Raw genomic sequence first — 20,805 nt, 5'->3', positions numbered from 1 at the left:
ACTCACTCTGAATATGTGTTAAATGGTTTACACAGGACAGAGAGGAATGTAGGAGCAGCGTGCTGACCAGAGACCAGTTTATATTGCATCAGACTTTGTCAGGTCGAGGAGCACAGGGTTTGTGGAGGGCTTCCAAAAATTTCCTTTTTGTTGAGCTAAATGCAGAAACAATAAGCTGATTGTTCAGTTAGTTGATCTGTGAAGTGTAAAGCGGAAAAAGCCTCAAAACATCTCAAAAGTGAGGATTTCCTTGGCTAGAAATCCAAATCAATAATGGAAATGATTGCTAATTATATTGGTGGAAGAAGTATTCAGATCCTTTTCTTAGGTAAATGTAACTAAAGGTAAAAGTACTCCCAAAATGCAGAATGGCCTCTTATTCTTTTCTTTATGGTGGATTATTACTTGTGTTTTACATGTTAGAAGGGTTTTAATAATGTAGCTTGTTGACTTGAAGGACATTTTAACAATATCATGTTATGTTTTATTATTGTTTTTATACAAAATTGTCTTAACTATGTGGGTAATGAAGTGAAAAGTACATTATTACCCTCTCAAATACAGATAGACAGTAGCTGACATCTGACATACTACAAGTAAAGTACTGCACCTCAAAACTTTGTAAATGTACTTAGTTGCAATCTGTCACACTGCTCACTTTTTGTCAGTTGCGGTCGGTGGTGAAAGAGGTACTCAAACTGAAAGTAGCAATGTCACACATCACAAACTGTACTTAAAGGGTAATTCCACCCACTTCAAACATTAAAGTGTGTTTACCGGTCTTGGGTAGAACTACTGCATGTGTGAAAAACAAAGTGTAAACCCTTTTGTGGCTCCAGAGGAAGCTGCACGTGAGCTTCCACTGATGTAACACAGTGGCTACATTGCATTGTGGGTAACACAGGCACCAGTCCACTGGCGTAGCATGGCACACTGCTGGACTCATTATGGACAGTTAAAAACAAATTATCCAAAACGATACAGCGAAACCAGAGATATCACCTTTTTTTATTCCACGCATTCTTCTTCCTCTCTAAAACCTGGCGGCTACATTACCCACAATGCAACTTAGCCACTGACATCACTGGAGGAAATTTATCAGATTGTGATGCTTTGTCTGGAGCCACAAATGGTTTTGGTACTCGCCAAGACCTGTAAACATACTTTAATGTGTAAAACTCGTGGTTACCCTTTAAGTAAAGGTGTAAGTTTAACAAAATACTTAAAAGTACCAAAAGTATTCATGCAAGTATTGATGCAATGATGTGTAAGCATCACTTTAATGCTAATTTAACTACTTTATATGTGGCTGGGAAGCTAAATCTATAATAAACCATAGCTGTTGGATAAATAGTGGCGTAGAAAAGCAGTATTTTGAGATCATCAGACAAAACTTGTTTAACAATTTCGAAATCATGTCTCAAAACCAAAGACCGCGTGCTGAATCGGTTCCCCATTTTCTTAAAACACACATATAGAGCTGCTTTTAACACCTGATTTAGATAATTTCACTTCCAGATTTCACTTATTTTATTTCCCTGTGTTACACTGTCTGCTGTTTATGTTCATATTTGAGATTACCACTGCAACTTCTTGCTTTTTTGTGATTATGTTGCATGTAAAGCACTTTGTAACACTTTGTTTAAAGGTGCTATATGAGTAAAGTTATATTATTAAGTGAACTTTGCTCCATCCAGCCACACTGCTCACTTTATTTCAGTCCTAGTCAGTGGTGAAACTCAAAGTAAAAGTAGCTGTACCATACTATAGTACGTCTCAAAAGTAAAACTAAATGTCAAAACGTACTCAAAGTACCAAAAGTAAAAGTATTCACTATACAGATTGTCACATTTTAGTTAACAACACATGTTTTGATTGCAATTACTGATGCATTCATGTGTTTGCACCACTTTAAAACATTAAGTGAAGTACTTTAATGAAGTGCAGTAGAAACACAAAGTGGAAATACTCATGTTAAGTACAACTTCTTGAGCAAACAGAAGGCGAGAACATGATGAAAGTCTCATGCAGGGTGAGTCCAGCGTGACTCAGATCGTGTGATGTGCGCGGGGAAGTTGTATTATATTAACATCACCCCAGACTGTCACTCTCGGAGGTTACTGCAGTTCAAACACCCCCAAAAACATCCACGCCACGCAGCTCACTCAGCGTCTGACTGCGAGCGACCAATCAGCGGCCGGTTCCTGACTTATGATCCTCCTGGACCAATGGCGGCCGGGCGAGGTGAACCACCTGTGCCAGCTTGTAAACTGCCACTTCACTGCTCCGGGACTTGGCCGACGGTGAATGAAACCAATGAATTATTAAACTTTGTGTTCAGCGTCCGAGGAAAAGACGTGCAAACTTTGGTGCGTTCACGTGCTTTTGGAAAAAATGGGGAAGGAGATTTTCCCAGATGTAGAAAAAAGAACTGATGAAGGTGCATGCAGCGGCTCATTGTGCTGAGGCTGCACGGCACCACTGGAGAGATGAGGCTACATGCATGACGTTGAACACAGAGACACCTACTGTTCAACATGGAAACTGGAGGCAGAGTAAGCATCAGGAGTAAAAAAGTACTCAATGTTCCCTTTTAAAGCAGGAGTGTGTTTTCTGCTGCATTCACGTGTAGCAGAAATGTAATGTTAAGTTTAAAAGAAGCAAAACGATTCATATTAAACTTGTTAATCACGTGTTTTATATGTGAAATCTCTAAAATAGCTGTCAAATAAAAAAAAATACTTGCTTTATATACTCTATGTAAACAAAAGATATGAAGATGAAGGTGAAGATAATGACTCATTTCAATGTGCCTTTAAACTCCCTGGTGTACATGAAGCAGTAGTGAAGCAGAATAAGTTTAAAATGACCATAACATGTAAGTACACGTACTTTAAATTTATACTTTTTGTAACTGATAAAGATCAAGTATATGGTCTGTTCACTGGCAGACATGTGACTCATTGTGTCATTTGGTCCAAGTGCCAAGCAAGTGAGTCATTACTCAAGTACTTTACTTGAGTATAATTTTGAGGTGTACTTTACTTCAGTGTTTTCTTTTTCTGCTACTTTATATTTCCCCTCCACTACTTTTGATAACTTTGCAGACTGCATGCTGCATCAGACTCAAAGTAACACATTACTGATTACCAGTAAGATTTAAAAAAACAGTATACAGTAGGCTAAATGTAAAAATCTGTGTAATTAACCTTTATATGCACGTTTGACACTTAAGTACATTTAATATCAGATACTTTAAGACTTTAACACTGGTACTATTCCTATGGGTGACTTTCACTTTTACCAAAGTAATATTTTAACATGATATCTTCACTTTTACTCAAGTATGACTCTTTTGGTAAGTCAAGCCGTAGAGCAGTCTCACCTTCAGTATCTGGTCTTTATAAAGAGAAAAGACAAGGTATTAGTATCTGTTTAATATTATTATGATGATATTATTGGGCGATTCGTCTACCAGGTTCAAAAAGTACAACAGTAAATTAAATTTGCATTATAATTAAATTAATTATAATTAAGTCAAGTCATTAAAACAGTGACTCGACTCGACTCCAGTCCACATCTCTGCTTCCTGAATTGGCTCTTAATATCTCAAAGAAAAGATCATACAGCCTACAAGACAGAAAGAAAGCCCACAAGACATCCAAGAAGTCACATGTAAAATAAAACCATGGGAATTTCTGAAAACACTTTACGAATTCATCATGTGAAATGAAGCCAAACCACACGGACCCTTAACATGAAACCTGGGAACCAGTTTCTAAAGAGGCGCCTTTCAAAAAAATCTGTAACCAAAAGCTTTACTAATTAATAACTTAGTTATGCTTTTTAGTTACAAACCAGGTCTCAATGGGCCACATTCAACCCAGAAGCAACAAGTGGCACACCGTAAATCTGATATATGACATAATATGTGAATGTCACTTTGTCATCTTATAAAACCTGACATTTACCCATTAATAAAGCCATTAGTTACAACCAGTATATAAAAAGTATATATATATATATGTGACAAATTCATGAGTCAATACATTCAAAGAAAATAATCCAAGTCTCACAACCTTTGAAATGAAATTTTATTTGAAAAAAGATACCGCAATGAGTAAAGTAAGCAACATGGATTGTATAAATATCTGTGCAACCAAAATGAGCACACGGAGGCACTTCACTGCCTTCTGCTGCCGTGATACACCAAACGCTCCAGCTTTACGTCCAGCTACAAAACCTCAGAATATCATGTTTTTCATTTGTCAGTTCATTTTTTTTTCTTTTCTTTTCTTTATAATCGTCATTTTGATCTAATCTAAAACAATTACGATTTCTAAAAAAACAACAACAACAAAGTAATCGGGAGTTACAAAAGGAGAAGATGTAGCCGGGGTGGAAAGATGAGTGTCGGTTCAATCGCAGTTCAACATAAATTAATTTTTTGTCCATGAGCTGCCATGTGAACTCAGCAGTGAGGGAAGGGGTTAACGTGGGGAGACATGCACACTGATGCAAAAACAAAAACAAAAGAAGAAGTAAGATTCAGTCATTCACGCAAGCGAACAGGAAGTAACAATATGCAACTAGGGGTAACAGAAAGGAGAATAAACTTTGACAATTGCCGTCTTCATCAGTGCTTTGGCCCAAAACCGCCTCATGGCACCGTTAACTAGACACAATCTGTTACAGCAGGTGAAGAGAACAATCAGTATTTATGTTACAGTCTTTACAAATGATGCTTGTTTTGAAATGATATAAAGAGTTCGTTTCTCTCTCGTACAAACTACACCGACAGTAGATAGTAAGCGCAACCCAGACTTTATTATCACCCCTACAGTGGATGAAGGATTTGCAAGTCCCAGAGGCTTTGTTTCTGCAGCTGGAGCGCTGCATGCATTCAATCAGTGTTTCCATGTTTATTTTGCTGAACTGAGAGGAAAAATATATGCGTGAGTGTGGTCTATGAAGATGCACATACTTCTCCAAACGCCGCCTTCATTCAAACTTTGCACCACTTGCTTCGTATTTTACACCGACTGTTGAATTTACACAGAATCACGACTTTCAGGATACATTCATCTTATCGCAAAATTACCACAGCAACATCGACAAAATCTACAAAATTCCACCTCGCTGCCCCGAATCAGCCGACTGCTCCAGGAGGGAGTGATGAAGACCACAATCTGCAATATAATCAGTACTTATTCTCATTATCAAAGCACGTCATCAGGTCAAAAAAAGAGAAATAAATACATATATAACAATATGATAACACTGAAGTGTGGGCTCGTGGCGTCCCGCGGTAGGTTACACGCTCAGCTTGTTGGCGATAGTCATGACCACTTTAAGGATGGGCATGAAGGCGGAGATCTCGCTGAAGTTGCTGCTGCTGACCACCTGGGTGTGGACCTCCAGGCCCCGCTGGTAGTTCTGGCTCGCCACGCAGCGGCTGATCTCGTGGAGCCCGTTCAGGATGTTGTGAGAGAGCTACGAGATCGGCGAGGAAGAAATGTTACACGTTACTATGTGGCACCCTTTTACTCCCTTTTACTATCATAACAGCGTGTATATATTTTCTGGATTTCTTTTCTTTTTATATATATTATTATTCTTATTGGAGAAAATCCCATCACAAATGAATTGTGTGCTTGTCTACTAATAAAACAGATTCTGATTTTTGGGATATGAAATGGAGATTAACAAACTAACTTCAGTTTAACCTGAAGTTTCTTCTCACATTTAGGCACTTGATTGTGGCTAACTGGGCTGTTTGTCTTTACTTTTTTCAACTTTTAAAATCTTCTAAAAAGTAATTTTTTCCATGACTTTGTGAACATACAACGTGATGATCGATCTATCACCCCATCTATCAAGTGACGAGACAGATTCAGGTGTTTCTCATCTAGTAATCGATGCAGTTACTCGATGATGGTTTAAACAATCGCCTCACTTGTTACATATGTGGCCTTTCATGTGTTCCACCACTTGTTCTCCCTGAAGCTTAATATTATATTTCTGAAGAATTTTATGGTTTCTTCTGACGTTAGCAGAGGCGCTCCTTATTTAACTCTTTAAAAAAAGGCTGCGGGAACGCTGAAATATGTGATTCACTGATTTTGTGCAGCATATTTTATAAGAATGGCGACGAAAGAGTTTCAAAGGCTTGTTTCATCAAAATCACACAAGAAAACATTTTGTCAGTTAGGTCTAATTGACCCTGTCATGCTGATAGGTATGTTTTTAGCTGACTGAGTTTTGAACCATCTGTCTCAGACACTTCTGCCACCCAAAATGGAGGTGGATGTTTGATTGTGTGGCTCCAAGAAACTCAGCTACAGCAACATGAGTTTGGTTGCTCAGTTTTTTCTGATTTCAAAAGGTCCTTTAAGTTTAAATTCATCACCACATGTGGGCACTGAGCAAAGACGACTCCAGGTGGTGATAAATACAAGAATTTCAGAAGAAATGTGACATTATTTTCATTATTGTTAAGATAACAGGAGCATTTTTATATAAACATCCTGCCTAAAGCACTTTGAACTTCACCACAGGGCTAAAAACAGCTTTGTACAGTCTATCTAATGTTTTTGCAGCATGATGGTACCCTGTTTGATAATAATTTCATAATTTCTTACCGACTGCTCTCTCAGCTTGTCGTACAGGAATCCCAAACGTTTGGCTGCATCATCAAGCTTCCTTTTCGTTTGCTGGGGAGGAAACATTTGTGGTTACTTTCTATTCAATAAAGGCCAAATTTTTCCCTTTTTATCCCCACCAGTTAATACAAGCTTTATTACATGCAGCCACACGCACACACACGACAACACTTACTGGGTCTCTTGCTGCTAGCTGGCAGCGCTGCACCAGGCTGTCAAAGGTGGATTTGAGAACCATGTGTTCAGCTGGGATTTCTTTCTGCTCCACCCTCTCCGCTGGCAGCTGCTGGAGGAGCTGAGGGGAAACAAGGAAAACACAAATACAAGGTGTTTACATTTGTTGTGTGCGTTGCTGCTGAGAATTCAGACAACATCCCCTTGTCGCATACCAACCTGCACGCTGGGCTCCTGGGGGGCTCCAGGAGGGACTTGGGCATGGTCGTGGGGCTGAGGGGCCTCCACGGGGAATCCCATTACAGGGGCTGTGATGGGGGCTGGTGGGGTATAGTTGTCAGGGACCTGCGTTCACACAACAGGAAGACACATCCAAAACAACACGGTTAGATTCGACATATCATTCAAGGTTGTTTGTTGAATTTTTTTGCCACTTGAAGATATATTTAGCTAGTTGCCGACTTCTGCTTTTTGGTGTTGAGCAGGCGGCGGGTTTGTTTGCTGACAACATCCGCCCTCTGCTGCTGGAAATTAAGTTAATGAGAAGCGAACAGTAATTCTCTGTGGGTTTGTCACTAAGCACAACACCTTACATATTAGATGTAGTATTCTTGTTTTTCATACAATATTTATCAGTGGAGCCTAAAAAATGTATGATACACTAAATTATTGAACTGAGCTCTTAATGGGCAGTACTTTTACACACATGTATACCACATATCTTAGAGCAGTGAATCCCAAGTAGTCAAAGTCGAAACCCAAGGGTACTTCTGCAGTTACCAGAGGGTAAGTGGAAAGATTGAGTATTTCAAGTCATTTTAAATGATTAAGAAAATCCACATAGTTGTGTTTAGGAGACAAATTAAAACCCATATAGAAAAACAAACTGTTTATTGGCTGATCATTTATATAATTATCTCCATGAATACTAGTCAGCATGTAAAAAAACCCCAAAAACAGTTGTACCTTCTTCTTCCTGGGTCCACCTCGCACTGCTGGTGGGTCATTCCAGCCTTCCTGGGGTCCTAAATTCAGAAGAAGAAAGAGAAGGAATGAGCAAGAAACTAACATCATGTGTATTCCTGTAGTAACACTCAAGCAGACAAAGATTGTCTTAACGAGAAGCAAAGGTTAGTCTATGTGGCAAAAATAAAGTGGAAACATGTCATCAAGCCATAAATCACAGCAGTTTCAGCAGATGTGGCAAAATCTTCAGGCAGCATCCTCATCATCACTCAACAGCAAAAATACACCAGTGCTGGATGATTAAAAGCATCTCATAGCTGTTTTGAGCTCAAACATGTAAAATGTTTTATTTAAATCTTAATTTGCTCCATCAATGTGGGAAGTGTATGTTCTATTTAAAAGGGGCGGACATTTTATAATCCTTAATAAAAAGCCTGCAAACCATGGTTTTGTCAACATACAAACAAACAAATCAGCTCTCTACATTTACCTAAAGCATATAGCAGCACAGGCAAACACCACCAAAAACACACTGAGTGACCAGAACAATATAGAAACTCTCATATAAGGGATGTTGTACTGTATTGTATTATATTGTACAGATGTTTTCGGGTCACTCGAGTGTGTGTTTCAATGCATATCCAACCCTAACATCTGTCACCTTCGAGGTCACACTGGGAATTCAGCCAGGGAAAGTATCCTGCAAGTCAAATGAGGTGGACAGCTGAAGAGTACTCGGTAACCATTAGCAACAGATTCCAGCTAACATGTGGAGATCTGTCATTATCGACGAACACATAAAAATGTGTGAAAAAGCAAAAAACATGATGACTTTTTGACCACAAAGTGACTATTTACCTGTGGGAGGAGGAGCAACAGCAGGGGCCGGGAACGGCTTCACAGCAGGAGCACCGGGGCCTCCCTGCGGATACCCTGCCCCGATAGGAGCATAGGGACCAGATGCCATGGGGGGTGCAGGACCCTGGCTGTGGAAACCCCCTGGGTACATGGGAACCGGGGCTCCGGGTTGGGAGCTGGGTGGTATGGGGCCTGAGGGTAAAGAGGTAGACGGCATGAAGCTTGTCGGCGGCACCCCGGGGCTGGGCATAGGGGGCATCCCTCCAGGGGTCGAAGACGAAGGCTGTAGAGGAGGTCCTGATAAGTTAGCAGCTGACATAGAAGGACCTGGAGGAGGGAAGGCTGAGGGTCCGCCAAGGGACATCGGCTGAGGCTGGAATGGCTGATGAGGAAGGAAACCTGGGAAAGGAAACGGGGCATTGAATCGACCATCTAATTACATCAGCCTGAAAATAGCAGCATACAAATAATCTACGTCAAACCTGGAGCCGGAGCAGGATGTTGGGGGTAGGAAGGCCTCATGGCAGGGCGGGTCGCGCTGGGCGGCAGACCATGAGAAGAAGGTGGAAGACCAGGCCTGATGTTGGTGGGAGCAGGTTGTGGAGTAAAAACCGATGGCAAAGGAGGCTGCTGCTGGGCAGGAGCGGAGGGCTGGTATTGACTCTGAGGTTTGAAAAAAACCCCATAACATTGTGTTTATCAGAAGAGCTCAAACATCCATAACACCACAGGAAGATAATCTCACTAAAGAATAGATTTATACCATGACTTGTGCTTTTGGTGCAGCAGCAGCAGGAGCGGGCTTGGCTGTGGACACGTTGGCTCTGTTGAAGGAGTTTGGAGGCTGCTGTCCGACAGAAGCCTCTCCCTGAGCGTGGAACAGCCTGTCTCTCAGCATCGTGATCGCAGGCTGCATGGACACAAATGCAAACACAACAAAGTTAGTTATTATGGTTGCAGCAATTAACTAGTTTCACTAAGCACCAGTCATTTTGAAATGATTTTGTTACACTGAAGCTTTTTTCCCACTGAACGGGAGCGTTCCTGAACAACCAGGACTAGTAGTCAAGACCTCAGACTATAATTGTTGTATCCTGAGTATTCATTGCAGTCCAAATGGAGCAAACCTATTCATTTTGGGTTTTGTAGTTAGGTTACAGATGTGCTTCTTACTTGGTCTGTGTTTTCAGGCAGGTAGGTCATGGCAGTGGCCAGACTGCCCTCTGCAGCCAGTATGCCAGCGTAGCAGGTCAGCTTCTCTGCCAGGATGGGGCTCTGGACCGCCACCTCGCTGTTGCGGAGGCGTTCGATCGACTTACGCAGCATCATTACTTTTTCCACCAGATCCTGAAAAAGAAAAAAAAAAAAAAAAGGGAAGAAAACATGTTGTGACTGCTATGCTCTTGCCTTTGGGCTACAACAGCAAATTGCACGTACAGCCCATAGAATTGTGTGCAAGTGAAAGTTATCCTCAAACTGTTACACCAGTTCTGCACGTCAGTACAAGCAGCCATTCCTACCTCATCACATGAGAGACATGAATCACTAATAAAAAAACCTGTTTTTCTCCAACTCTACTTCTTCTCTACTTTTTAATTTTCAGAATAATAAAAATAAGACTCCACACATATTTCACATTTGATTTTACGCTCCCAATTAATGCTTGGTGCAACAGTTTGCAAAGACCAAACCTGACAAAGTTTATACCTCAAGACCGAGAGGGGTGGAGCTTTCTCTCTGCGAAGCCCAGCACTCTACGAGCTTCTCGATGTTCCCGGAGCAGATGTAACACAGACAGGCCTGCAGGCAGCGCTTCTCTGTCTTCTCATGCTCCAACCGGCCTCCCAGGGTATCTACCAACAGCAATTACATAATGTGATGATCTTAAAGACAAAAGGGAAGCTAGAACTATACCAGGGGGTTTGCGTATCGACAGAAAGGTTATACAGCAAGTTAAACAAGTACTGAAATGGTACAGTTCTCCTGGAAGCGAGGCAAGTCACGGCACGATCGACATGCAGCTACGCTTGAGAGAGACCTACCGCACAGACGGGCAAACTCTTCAGGGTGAGCGTAGGTCAACAGAGCAGCAAGAGCCTCCTTCCAATTGTCCAACTCACAGCTTTGCACTATGTCCCTCCAGTTCTGGGTCACCACTGAGGATATGAGCTACAGTCGGGGACAAATTAAACTATCTTAACATGCTGCTTAAATCATTTCCCCATGAAAAACAAGGATTCAAACAGACTCCTACCATTGAAATGCTGTTCTTTTGCTTGCTCAGATATTTTTGCTGGGTCTTCTTGAGCAGCTCCTCTCCTCCGCTGATAGACAGCAGGATGGCTTCAGCGTAACGACCGTCATTCAGACACAGATCCACAGCTCCCTCAAAGTTTCCCACTAGCAGCGCCTGGCTTATCAAACCATCGGTATCTTCAAAAGAAGGACCCAAACTGTGGTTACAGACAAGATAACTAAACAGAGATAACGTGTTTTAATCACATAATTGATTGAGGGATTTTACCACATGACACAGGGATCTGGAAGTTGGAGTTTTCCTGCGGAGTGTGACTAAAGAAGTCTGCTGGTGAAACAGAACCTGAGGTTCTAGCATCAGTTGCTTCTTCAGTCCTCTGGAAAAAACAGCAAAAAGATAGTTCACACTAAGCATGGCCTGCAAAAACTTGATATGCAAAAAAGATTTAAGAATACATTTTTTGTGTGCAGACCTCAGTGGAGAGTCGCTGCATCTTCTCTGCCAGATCTTTGGCATCGACTCCGTGTCCGTTGTGCTGAAAACTCTTCCCCAGACATTTTGAAATCTGAGCAAACAAAATATTTCATCAGCTCAGACAGAATATGAGTCACAGGTATTTATATGTGACAGATACCAACTTGCAGCTACCTTTTTCTCCAAGTCATCTTTGCTGAAACCCAAAAGCCTAAGGAATTTAATACGAGCTTCATCCTCAAAGTTCACCTATGGACAGAGAAAGAGAAGTAGCTCAAAATAAAACAACACAACACTGACAGAAGACTTGATGTTGTGTTTAAATATGGATGTGAGGCCCCACCAGAAGGAACTTCCATATGTCCTGCTCAGCGTCTGACTTGGCGTTCTGAATCTTGGCCTGGCAGTAGTTGTTGAAGGAGCCCGACTGCAGCGCCGCCTGCAGCTCCCTGGAGCGCTGGAGGAACTCTGTCTCCGTGGAAACCTGGCTCACAAAGACTTGTCTGGGGACGGGCTGAGGGCTCTGCACCGGAGCCAGCTTGGGATTCTCAAAGGTTATCAGCTTTCCACCAAACTGGGGGATAAAACACAACAACAAATGAGTCATAAAGGAAATGGTTCACTTTTTCCATTAACGTGCCTATAGGATATTTCACTTACAGCAAAGGAGGCCCCCACCGGCCTGCGCACCCACTTCGGAGGCTTCTTCAGAGGAGGGACGATGGTGTCCTGCAATGTGGACTGAGGAACTTGCAGGGGTGGCAGCACCTGCCCTGTACCGAAGGGATCCATGTTATCAAACGAGGAGGAGATCTGTTAAATAGAAATGTTAAATGTTAAAACAACGAAACTCTTTGGAGGAGAGCTCAAACAATTAGTCAATTTGTCAACAGAAAATGTATCTGCAACCATCTTGATAATTGATTAGGCAGAAATGTTAAATATTTGCTGGTTCTAGCTTCTCAAATGTAAATATCTTTAGGTTTTTCTTAGTCTTCCATTATATTTAACTGGTTAACTTTGAGTTTTGGACCATTATGCAGTCAAAGAAAGACATTAAAATATGTTGATGTGGGCTTTGTGATACTGTGAGGGACATTTTAAGCTATTTTTGACATTTTACAGACCAAGCATAAATCACTAAATTGAGAAAATAATAAACAAATGTATAAATGATGAAAACAATCACTAATTGTAGCTGTACCTTAGGCAATTATCTCTAAAATTCCAGGCAGTCACATAGCCATCTTTCAAATTCAGACTTATATTCTGCACATTTGTCAATGACAGTTGCTCATTACTTGATGTCGATCCATTCACACCAGCACCACCTTGTGGACAAACGATGCAGCTCAGCACTCAGCCTTTGGGATTAAACATCGCATAGGAACAGCAGTTACCTTATCGGCTGTGCTTTGCTGCTGAGCCTTCAAGCTCCCTCCCATCACAGAGTAGACGGTGATTTTCCCATCAAATGAGGCGGCTGAGAGCAGGGCTGGATTCCTGGGGCACCACTGGACATCAAAGCACCACTGGTTCGTTGTTGGAAGCTCGTAGATTACCTAAAATGAAGGATTGCATTAGATCATTCTAATGAGGCGAGGTTATTCAGGGATAACAGAGAAGCAGACAGTGTTGTCACATACCTCTGAAGTGTTTGGATTCCAGCAGAGGATCCTGTTGTCTTTAGCACTACTCAGCAGGAGCTCAGGGTCAGCCTGGCTCCAGGAGATGGACAGAATTCCCCTGTAAGAAAACACCAACAGATGGGAACATACAGTATATTCTGCAAAAAAAAACCTCCAACAGAAATAAGCACGACACTCAAACTGTCAAAGCCTCACCTTGTGTGGTTCTCGAGTACTTTAAGGGGTGATGTGGCAAAACGGAGGTCCCACATCTGGATGACTGGCAGTCGGTCATCCTCGGAGGCCAACACCAACTGAGTGGCCACCTCAGGGTGCCAGAGCATTCCTGAGCAGTGCATCTGAAAATACACAACAGATGAGACTTTCTACAGGGTGCAACATTTTTCAACTTGTTGTTAAATTATTATTAGAGAGGCTTTAAAAAGTTTGTCAACATTAATGTTGCCCGCTAAGATTCGAATCATCATTCAAGAAGCTCCCCAGACGAATCTTATTTTGTCAGTTTTTCTGCTGCGTCATTGTTCACAGAGCAGCCCAGGATAACAGCTTGGCAGGCTTTCAACTTCCACAAGCTGAGTCTTGCTTCATAATCTAAGCTAAATACAAAACTTAAGGTAATGGATACATAGGGATAATAGAAACTAAGAGTGGCGTGACGTTTTTCTCTTCAGATGCCCTCGGCTCTGGTGTTGTGAAGTTGCCTGAACTGCAAGCTGTAACCATCAAAGGTGACCTGAAATTTGGCTGACAGGGATATCAGGAGGCAGGAAAGAGTGACGCTGCGTGGTGTGTCAAGATATTGTTACGGAACTCTCTTTTAATTTCAATCACTGTGCGGAAATGTGATGTCTGAAGTCGGATGTCTGAAAGATGAAAGCTGTTACAGGGGTTAAGTGTTGGACGGCTGCTCTGCAGGTGCACTGGACTGTACCGGAACTGGACGGCAGAATTATAGTCGAGTATTTATCAAAACAAATTAAGTATAACGAAGAGAAACAGGTGCAGCCCTAAGCCAAAATTCTATTGGCAAGATTCACAATTATTGCACCTTTTTGATAATTTGATTTTTACGTGTTTGTCTAGTAATTTAACGGCAAGCCAAAAAACAGGAGTTAGAGGGTATGCCAATCATCCTGTTTGATACAGAGCCATTGTTTTGCTGTAAATTGCCTGGCTGACGAACAAACTCTCACTATGATTGCAGCTCACTGGACAACTTGTCAGAACAGAAAAGGCCTTTGAATAACTGCTAAGCAAATGTTCATTAATCTGAAAATATTGCTGAAGTGTGGTGGACGAGCCTTATTGATTGATTCGTGAAACACAGCAGTGCAGTAATTTGGAAGACTGTAACTTTAGACTTGCTGTGTTTGTATTAAAGCCACTTACCCTGTTGCTGTGGTCACTGATCTTGATGATGGGCTCGTTCTTTCTCAGGTCCCACACAACTGCTTTCCCACTGGGGTTGGCAGAGGCTAGGATGTGCTGAACCTGCCTGTTCCAGGACACGACACTGATGTCTTCAGCAGGCTGAAAGAAGAGACAAAGGCTGTTGCTGTTAAAACAAACCTTACTGTGTGTCTGAGACAAACAGATCACTGATATTCAGATGTTAATACTACAAAGGCTGTGCCGTGCAAACATTGTTGCTACCCATTTAGTGACCTTTAAGAGAAAGCTGCTGATAGGGATACAGGAACAATATATTCAGTAAGGTTCAATTGTTTTTATAAAGAAGAAAATGAAATGTCCATGTAACAAGGCATCAATAACTACAATCTAAAGGGAAGGAGGAAACCATAAACAAAACGTTCTTGTGGCTTTCAGTCTTAACTCACTGATATGAAACTAGAAACGGGCAGAAAGAAGGAGAAAGCTGCCTGTTGGGGATTGTGGTTTCTATTTTGGGTTCAGACTCAAACAGTAAATGGGGCAGGATCAAAACAAGAAATCGGCTAATCCCTCATAACAGATGTGTGAAATCCATTAAAGCCATCATCTCTCATTCAGACACCCACCTGTGTCTTTGCTCCTGGAGTCATCGGACTGCTGAAGTTGTTCAGATCCCAGATATATATCTCTGAATCATTTGCTCCTGATGCAAGGAGATTACTCTGAGGAGAATTTGACAAAGATTAATAAAAAAAAGTCTTTTGTTTGAACTTTCTGTAAGGACAATAGATTTTAATTCAGACATTTACCTGAAAAGGGTTGAAATCGAGTGCTCGAATGGGTCCGGTGTGTTTGTCAGACTCTCCCACTATGGCATCAGCTCCGGCGCTCATTATGACCTCTGGGTTATATACAGTCAATGTGCCATTTTCACTGCCACCGACCAGTCTCCCTCCAGTACCATCTGCTCCCATTCCAAAATTCACCCATACGATACTGTGCAACCTATGGAAGAAGAAAAGCATAGAGAATAATTAGCATAGCCCCTTTTCTACGATGCAAACTTTAAACATGTGTGACAAAATGCAGATTTAAGTGCCTGAAGTGTTGTGATGATACCCAACAGAAACATTCTGTGTATCAGGATGAGGAATTAATCCTGATTACAACGAGAATGCTGGAGGTTTCTCATGTTTACAGGCCTTATTTCTGTGGTATTTGGCAATACTGAGACAAACGCTAACCATCCCGTACAAAAATACAGCAGTATTAAATCAAAGGAAAAAGCCAAGTCACTTCCACTTACAATGGCTGATGTGGACAGTGGTAAAAAATAATTGTGGCCGACAATCTCATCAACAAAAAGCATCTTTTATTCTATGAATTACCTGTTTGTTGTGGGTAATGACCCTTTGAGCTGCATTTCCAGTGACGGGTCAGAAAAATCCACCTCAAATATCTCCAGGGCAGCTGTGGTGTTGAAGGAGGCATCGAGCTGTTGTGCTGATGTTCCTAAGGCCAGGTGGATGGGATGGTGTCCGGCAGGACTCCACGCCTGGTGGGCAGTCCTCTGGATCTCCTTCAGCCTCATTTTTTCTCTGCTAATACCAAGTCCTGGACAGACGAACCTACTCCACGAAATCAGAGACAATAACCATCTTTATATAGCAATGGTTGTGGGTTAACAATTATTGTTGAGTGCAGAAATCTGTGAACACAAATCAAATATTCCTACCATCAAACTTGGCTCCAACAGGGTGACACCCTTACTGACATATGCATCCGACTATTTCCTGAAACTGCTAGCTAACTGTTCGAGCACACAGCCAGCTTCCACCCATGTTACAAAATGTTATGTTGTACTAACTTTACGGGTTATATACATCGTAGTGATTTTAATTTAGTTTCCGGTTATGTTGTTTACATCAAATTGTCCCCGAGCCACTTGGAACTAAATTTAACGCAGGCTAACCTGATATGCAGTTAGCTAACGTTAGCATTTCGCAATAACGTCTCCAAAGATGTTTCACAGACTTACTTTTAGCTATGTATAGTTAATATGACATTGTATACAGAATATCCGACTGCAATCATTACTTAATAAACACTGGAATGGTATTAAAAGGGCAGATAATCTCTCATGCATGCCAATACATAGGTGAGATGTCATATCAACGCTTCATCTAGCTGATAGTGCATAGCCGTTCCAGTACATAACCGGAGCCGCTAGCTAACAAGCTAACAGCCACCACCCATGTCACCATATTTCAGCACAAATGAGAAGCACTGTATATCAGACACTTTCAAGACAGACAGAAAACATAATATGGGTTAAAAAGCAACTCACGTCAACTGTCTGTATCACAGCCTGACCGTCCGCACAAACTGGAGCGCTACTTATCAGCCAAGCTAGCAGCTTAGCCGCAGGCAGACTCCGACCAAAGTGCTTTGCCGTGTTGTCACTACGCTACGGTAGCCGACAAGGACATTTCTCATCAGGTAGTGTCCTGAGGTAACCCCGCGCTCCTCGTTGACCCAAAAATATTTGTCTGCTGCATAACTTGCATTCATAACGATGAATCCAATAATACTCATATGTTTCTTGTCACTTGTTGGTCAAAATGCTAATCTTTAATCTATGTGTGGCAAGTTGAAATTCTTTCTATACAAAAAACAAGAACAACACAACAAGGAATGTAATTGTTAACATCTTTATTCTTGACAGAAATATATATACACGAGTAGAATGGGTTTTAAGTAATTTAGATTTCATAGTTTTTGACTTCTTCTGGTTGTTTTTCCGGATCTCCTCCTTTCTCCAGGTACAGGTTGTTGTAGGGATACTGTTTAGGTGCCTGGAAGAACAGAGAAAATGCTTTATTGAAAATGTTTATATTAACAAATGAAAAAGGGACACAAGAAGTGACAATAAAACACAAATATTTTTTCAATGAACTACTTTATGTTAAAACAGTCTTGATCACAACATTGCAACTGCATGATTTAGAGTACAAGTGTTGTCAAAAATACCAATATATGAATACATAGTGATTCTGGATATTTCAAACACTTTCATTACTCATTTTCTGCGGTGTCATTACAGCAGTGCCAGCTGCGCTTTCTCACACTTCCCCTCCAACAGCGAGTTGACACACACACACACACTAATTTACACATAATCTAAAGAGAACACACAAAAAAGTGTGATATTTACTGTTTACTACAGCTTGTCGAATGTGAGAGAAAAGTCATATCTCGATGTCGCCTTGTTATATTAATAAGAATCTAAAATTGGGTCAATTTTTCCAAGCGGCATTGAAAATGCTAACATTCTGATAGTATTCAAGGTATTGAATCAAACTAGAAATTCCAGTATCAGTGACATGCAGTGGTTAGAAAATTGAGGATGTATTAAAGAGTAGATACAGTAAACAGGGTATTTAATTTCAGTTCATTTAGAAGAGTTTACTCATTTAGAAATAATTCTACTGTACATTATGTCTACTGGCTTCTCTCTTTGGGAATCAACATCTTATCTTGCCATCTTTAACAGTTGTTCTGGGTGTCTCAGTTTACAAGTTAGCCAGATAACTTGTGTTGTATTACATGCAAATATGTTCTGAAAGTCTGAATACCAATTTATTCAAATAATTTGGTATTCAAATTTTGTTTGTTTGTTACTCAAACGTGTATCCAGCATAGAGGGGAATTTTGTAATCCTCACGTCTCGTAAACTTTTCAATGCTATATCCAATGTCAAATATGTTTTGGGTAACGGGTTTGGGCAGTCAGCCCAAACTGACAGGAAATACAACATAACTTCGCACTGTTGTGGCGTATTATCCTAACATGCATAATTTAATTACACAAGTCTCTGTACGCCTTTAAAATGTAACCACTATTAAAATGTTAATAAACCAGAATGCACAGAGGGAATAAAGCACAGATTAAGATCAAGAAAAGGAGAAAAACATTAACTAAAGTGTTTTATTTTATTTGTAGTTTTTTTTTTGCTGTATTTGTTATTTGACACTGTTGGAAGTGGGTGAAAACCATATTAAGAAAAGAAAGTTCTTTACTGATGAGCCACAGCGGTGGGCCAAGGCAAGGCATCATCTCCCTTTTAAAACTATGCATTAATTGATCAGGTCATTTCACATCAAAATAGTATGTTTTACCAAAAATAAATCCAAACATTGGTCTGTACTTACAACAGGTTGGTAAGACTTGAATTCCTCCCCAATGTAGAACATAAACAGCATGAACCCGATGAAACCAAACAACTGTTTGCACATTGTGGCCCAGGGAACAGGGCTGGGAGATGTATCCACACGGTTCCTGATGTACATGTCGAAGTTCCAGTGCATCTACAAACAGACAAAACAATCAGTGATTAACAATCAAAGTCTTTAAGTGAACTGGTGATTGTACAGAGACACTGCCCTAAGCAGAGAAAGAAGTGCTACTGAGCAAACAAGCTGATCTGAATATACAAAAGAAAGAGTGTTTATGCAGAGGATGATGAATATGTTCTACGTTATTATCACTAGAAATGTCAATATCTAACACTACAATGTTGCTATGCAAAAAAAAACAAAAAAACATTGGTAAATATATATATGCTTTTGTTTCCACATGGTTGTAAACATATTTGGTATTTCTCGGGACTATTTAATAAAAGCACTTTGTTGCACTGATAATACACAGATGGCAGCTTCACCCATGACTCAATTCCTACAGGGCTCTCACGCGTTCATGCAAGGGTCAAGTACAGCTATTGATTTGTCGGTGAGCGAAAATGTCGAATTGAGCAATACTAAAATAAGCTCATGTCGAAAATCACATTGCATGTTACAAAACTGGTGTAACCAGCCCCTGTACTGTAATTTTCTGGTACCTATCGCCTTACATATACATGACATGCTCATATCAGCAAATATCAGCTTGGCCTAAGGTGTGTCTGAAAAGATACAGTATCCACATTTGCAAAACAAAACATGACACAAAGACAGATCCAAAATCAGATTTTCCACCTAAGGCTGCACAGATACCATACAAATGTTTAGTGAGTGTACCAGCATTGTGTGCAGGTTATTAATTTTAAAATAAAAAACAAAGAAAGTACTATTCTATGATGTGTGCCTAGAACCTTTATTTACTTTTTGCAGTGGTATCAAGAGGAGAAAATGTCAGTATTTTAACATCCTTAGCCTAGCCAATACACTAAATGTGTACACCTGATCACAAAAATAGATATTTCCAGCTACAGGAAATAAAGTCTTACCGGCTCTCCCCAGTTCCTCCTCAGGTCAGGGTGGTCCCACTGGTACCAGGGGTCCCTCTCATGCTGAGATCTGTCAACTAGTTTCGGATAATCACCAAAGCTACAAACACACAACGATGAGATATAGCTATTAATCACTTGTGTGCAGACTTTGTTACTGGTGGTTCACATAACAATGCATGATTTGAACAGGACTTCAATATCCGCAGAGAGAAAATGACAGTTAAAACTACTATGAACGACAGGCTCATTTAAAAATAATGCTCACCCCTCGCCTTTGTCGGGATATGGTTCATAGTCCTCAACCCTCAAGTTGTACTTCTTCGCAGCAGCTGCCATCTCCTCGGGTGTCTTCGGGGTTGGTCCAAGTACAGTATCCTTTGACGAGCCAGAGGCTGAAACACCAACAATTGCACATGTGAATAAAACAAGTCTAAACTATAAAGCTGACAGGCGAACAGTGTTATTATTTCCTCCTTCACCCTCATTCAGAATAGCCGTCGCTAGCATAAGCTAGCGTTAGCATGTCAAGGTTACGTCCATTCGAGGCTTTTAACTTTAAATTCTCCAATGCATTTTAAGAGAAATGCATCAAACAGTATGACTAAAATCTACGACACTACTGACCTGCTCTGGATCCCGACAAAAGGGCTGAAATGCCAGAACCTTTCCCTTTAGAAAGGGCTTGGGCCCACCGTCGGAAGCCAACACCAGCCATGTTTACTGGCCGCTGCTGTCTGACAGACGGAGAAGTACGCATGCGCACGTTTGGAAGTATGGGTCGGCGTAAGGATCAACTCAGATCCATACAAAACATATACTGCAAAGAGTTTTTTTAAATGGCTATGAAACAGTCTTAATGTAACAGTACTGCCTTTATATGACCTACACAAGCAAATGAGACCATCAGTGAGAAGATTGGCTATTTCTATATAGTTATTATGGTTATTCTAATGATTTATCTGGGCCGATAAAGTCATAAAATTAGTGTGCGGAGGATGATTTTTAGGGTCGCACAGGAAGTGTGGAGCACTATAAGTTTATATTGTTTCATCATCGTCGTATTAAAGTTTTTAATGGCACATACCC

General features: G+C 40.9%; 2 protein-coding genes across 3 annotated transcripts; both read right to left on the bottom strand.

The window, feature by feature from the left end:
* Positions 1–4,077: 4,077 nt before the first annotated feature.
* Positions 4,078–16,914, bottom strand: sec31b (SEC31 homolog B, COPII coat complex component). 2 transcript variants are annotated; one of them, XM_084342046.1, is made up of 25 exons: positions 16,780–16,914; positions 15,821–16,060; positions 15,242–15,437; positions 15,059–15,154; positions 14,430–14,570; positions 13,236–13,378; positions 13,038–13,137; positions 12,792–12,953; positions 12,052–12,204; positions 11,735–11,965; positions 11,566–11,640; positions 11,390–11,482; positions 11,185–11,293; positions 10,915–11,093; positions 10,703–10,829; positions 10,368–10,513; positions 9,834–10,007; positions 9,424–9,570; positions 9,143–9,323; positions 8,661–9,059; positions 7,803–7,861; positions 7,056–7,181; positions 6,838–6,957; positions 6,642–6,713; positions 4,078–5,493 (listed from the first exon to the last, which is right to left on the bottom strand). In XM_084342046.1, exons 2-25 carry the CDS (start codon positions 16,021–16,023, stop codon positions 5,314–5,316), a joined length of 3,612 nt encoding a protein of 1,203 aa, XP_084198172.1. In that variant the 5' UTR covers positions 16,024–16,060; positions 16,780–16,914; the 3' UTR covers positions 4,078–5,313. The 2 variants fall into 2 exon arrangements, with proteins under 2 accessions (XP_084198172.1, XP_084198173.1); XM_084342047.1 differs by lacking the exons at positions 4,078–5,493; positions 6,642–6,713; positions 6,838–6,957; positions 7,056–7,181; positions 7,803–7,861 and adding an exon at positions 8,419–8,502.
* A 213-nt stretch (positions 16,915–17,127) lies between these two features.
* ndufb8 (NADH:ubiquinone oxidoreductase subunit B8) lies at positions 17,128–20,487 on the bottom strand. Its single transcript, XM_084342050.1, has 5 exons — positions 20,344–20,487; positions 19,985–20,111; positions 19,717–19,816; positions 18,644–18,799; positions 17,128–17,287 (listed from the first exon to the last, which is right to left on the bottom strand). Exons 1-5 carry the CDS (start codon positions 20,474–20,476, stop codon positions 17,195–17,197), a joined length of 609 nt encoding a protein of 202 aa, XP_084198176.1. The 5' UTR covers positions 20,477–20,487; the 3' UTR covers positions 17,128–17,194.
* Positions 20,488–20,805: the final 318 nt, after the last annotated feature.

This window comes from Pagrus pagrus (genome assembly GCF_965226575.1).
Source record: "Pagrus pagrus genome assembly, chromosome: 21".
Taxonomy (NCBI): domain Eukaryota; kingdom Metazoa; phylum Chordata; class Actinopteri; order Spariformes; family Sparidae; genus Pagrus; species Pagrus pagrus.
Note: the sequence above shows the minus strand (reverse complement) of the source record. Positions and strands in the feature narration are given on the sequence as shown.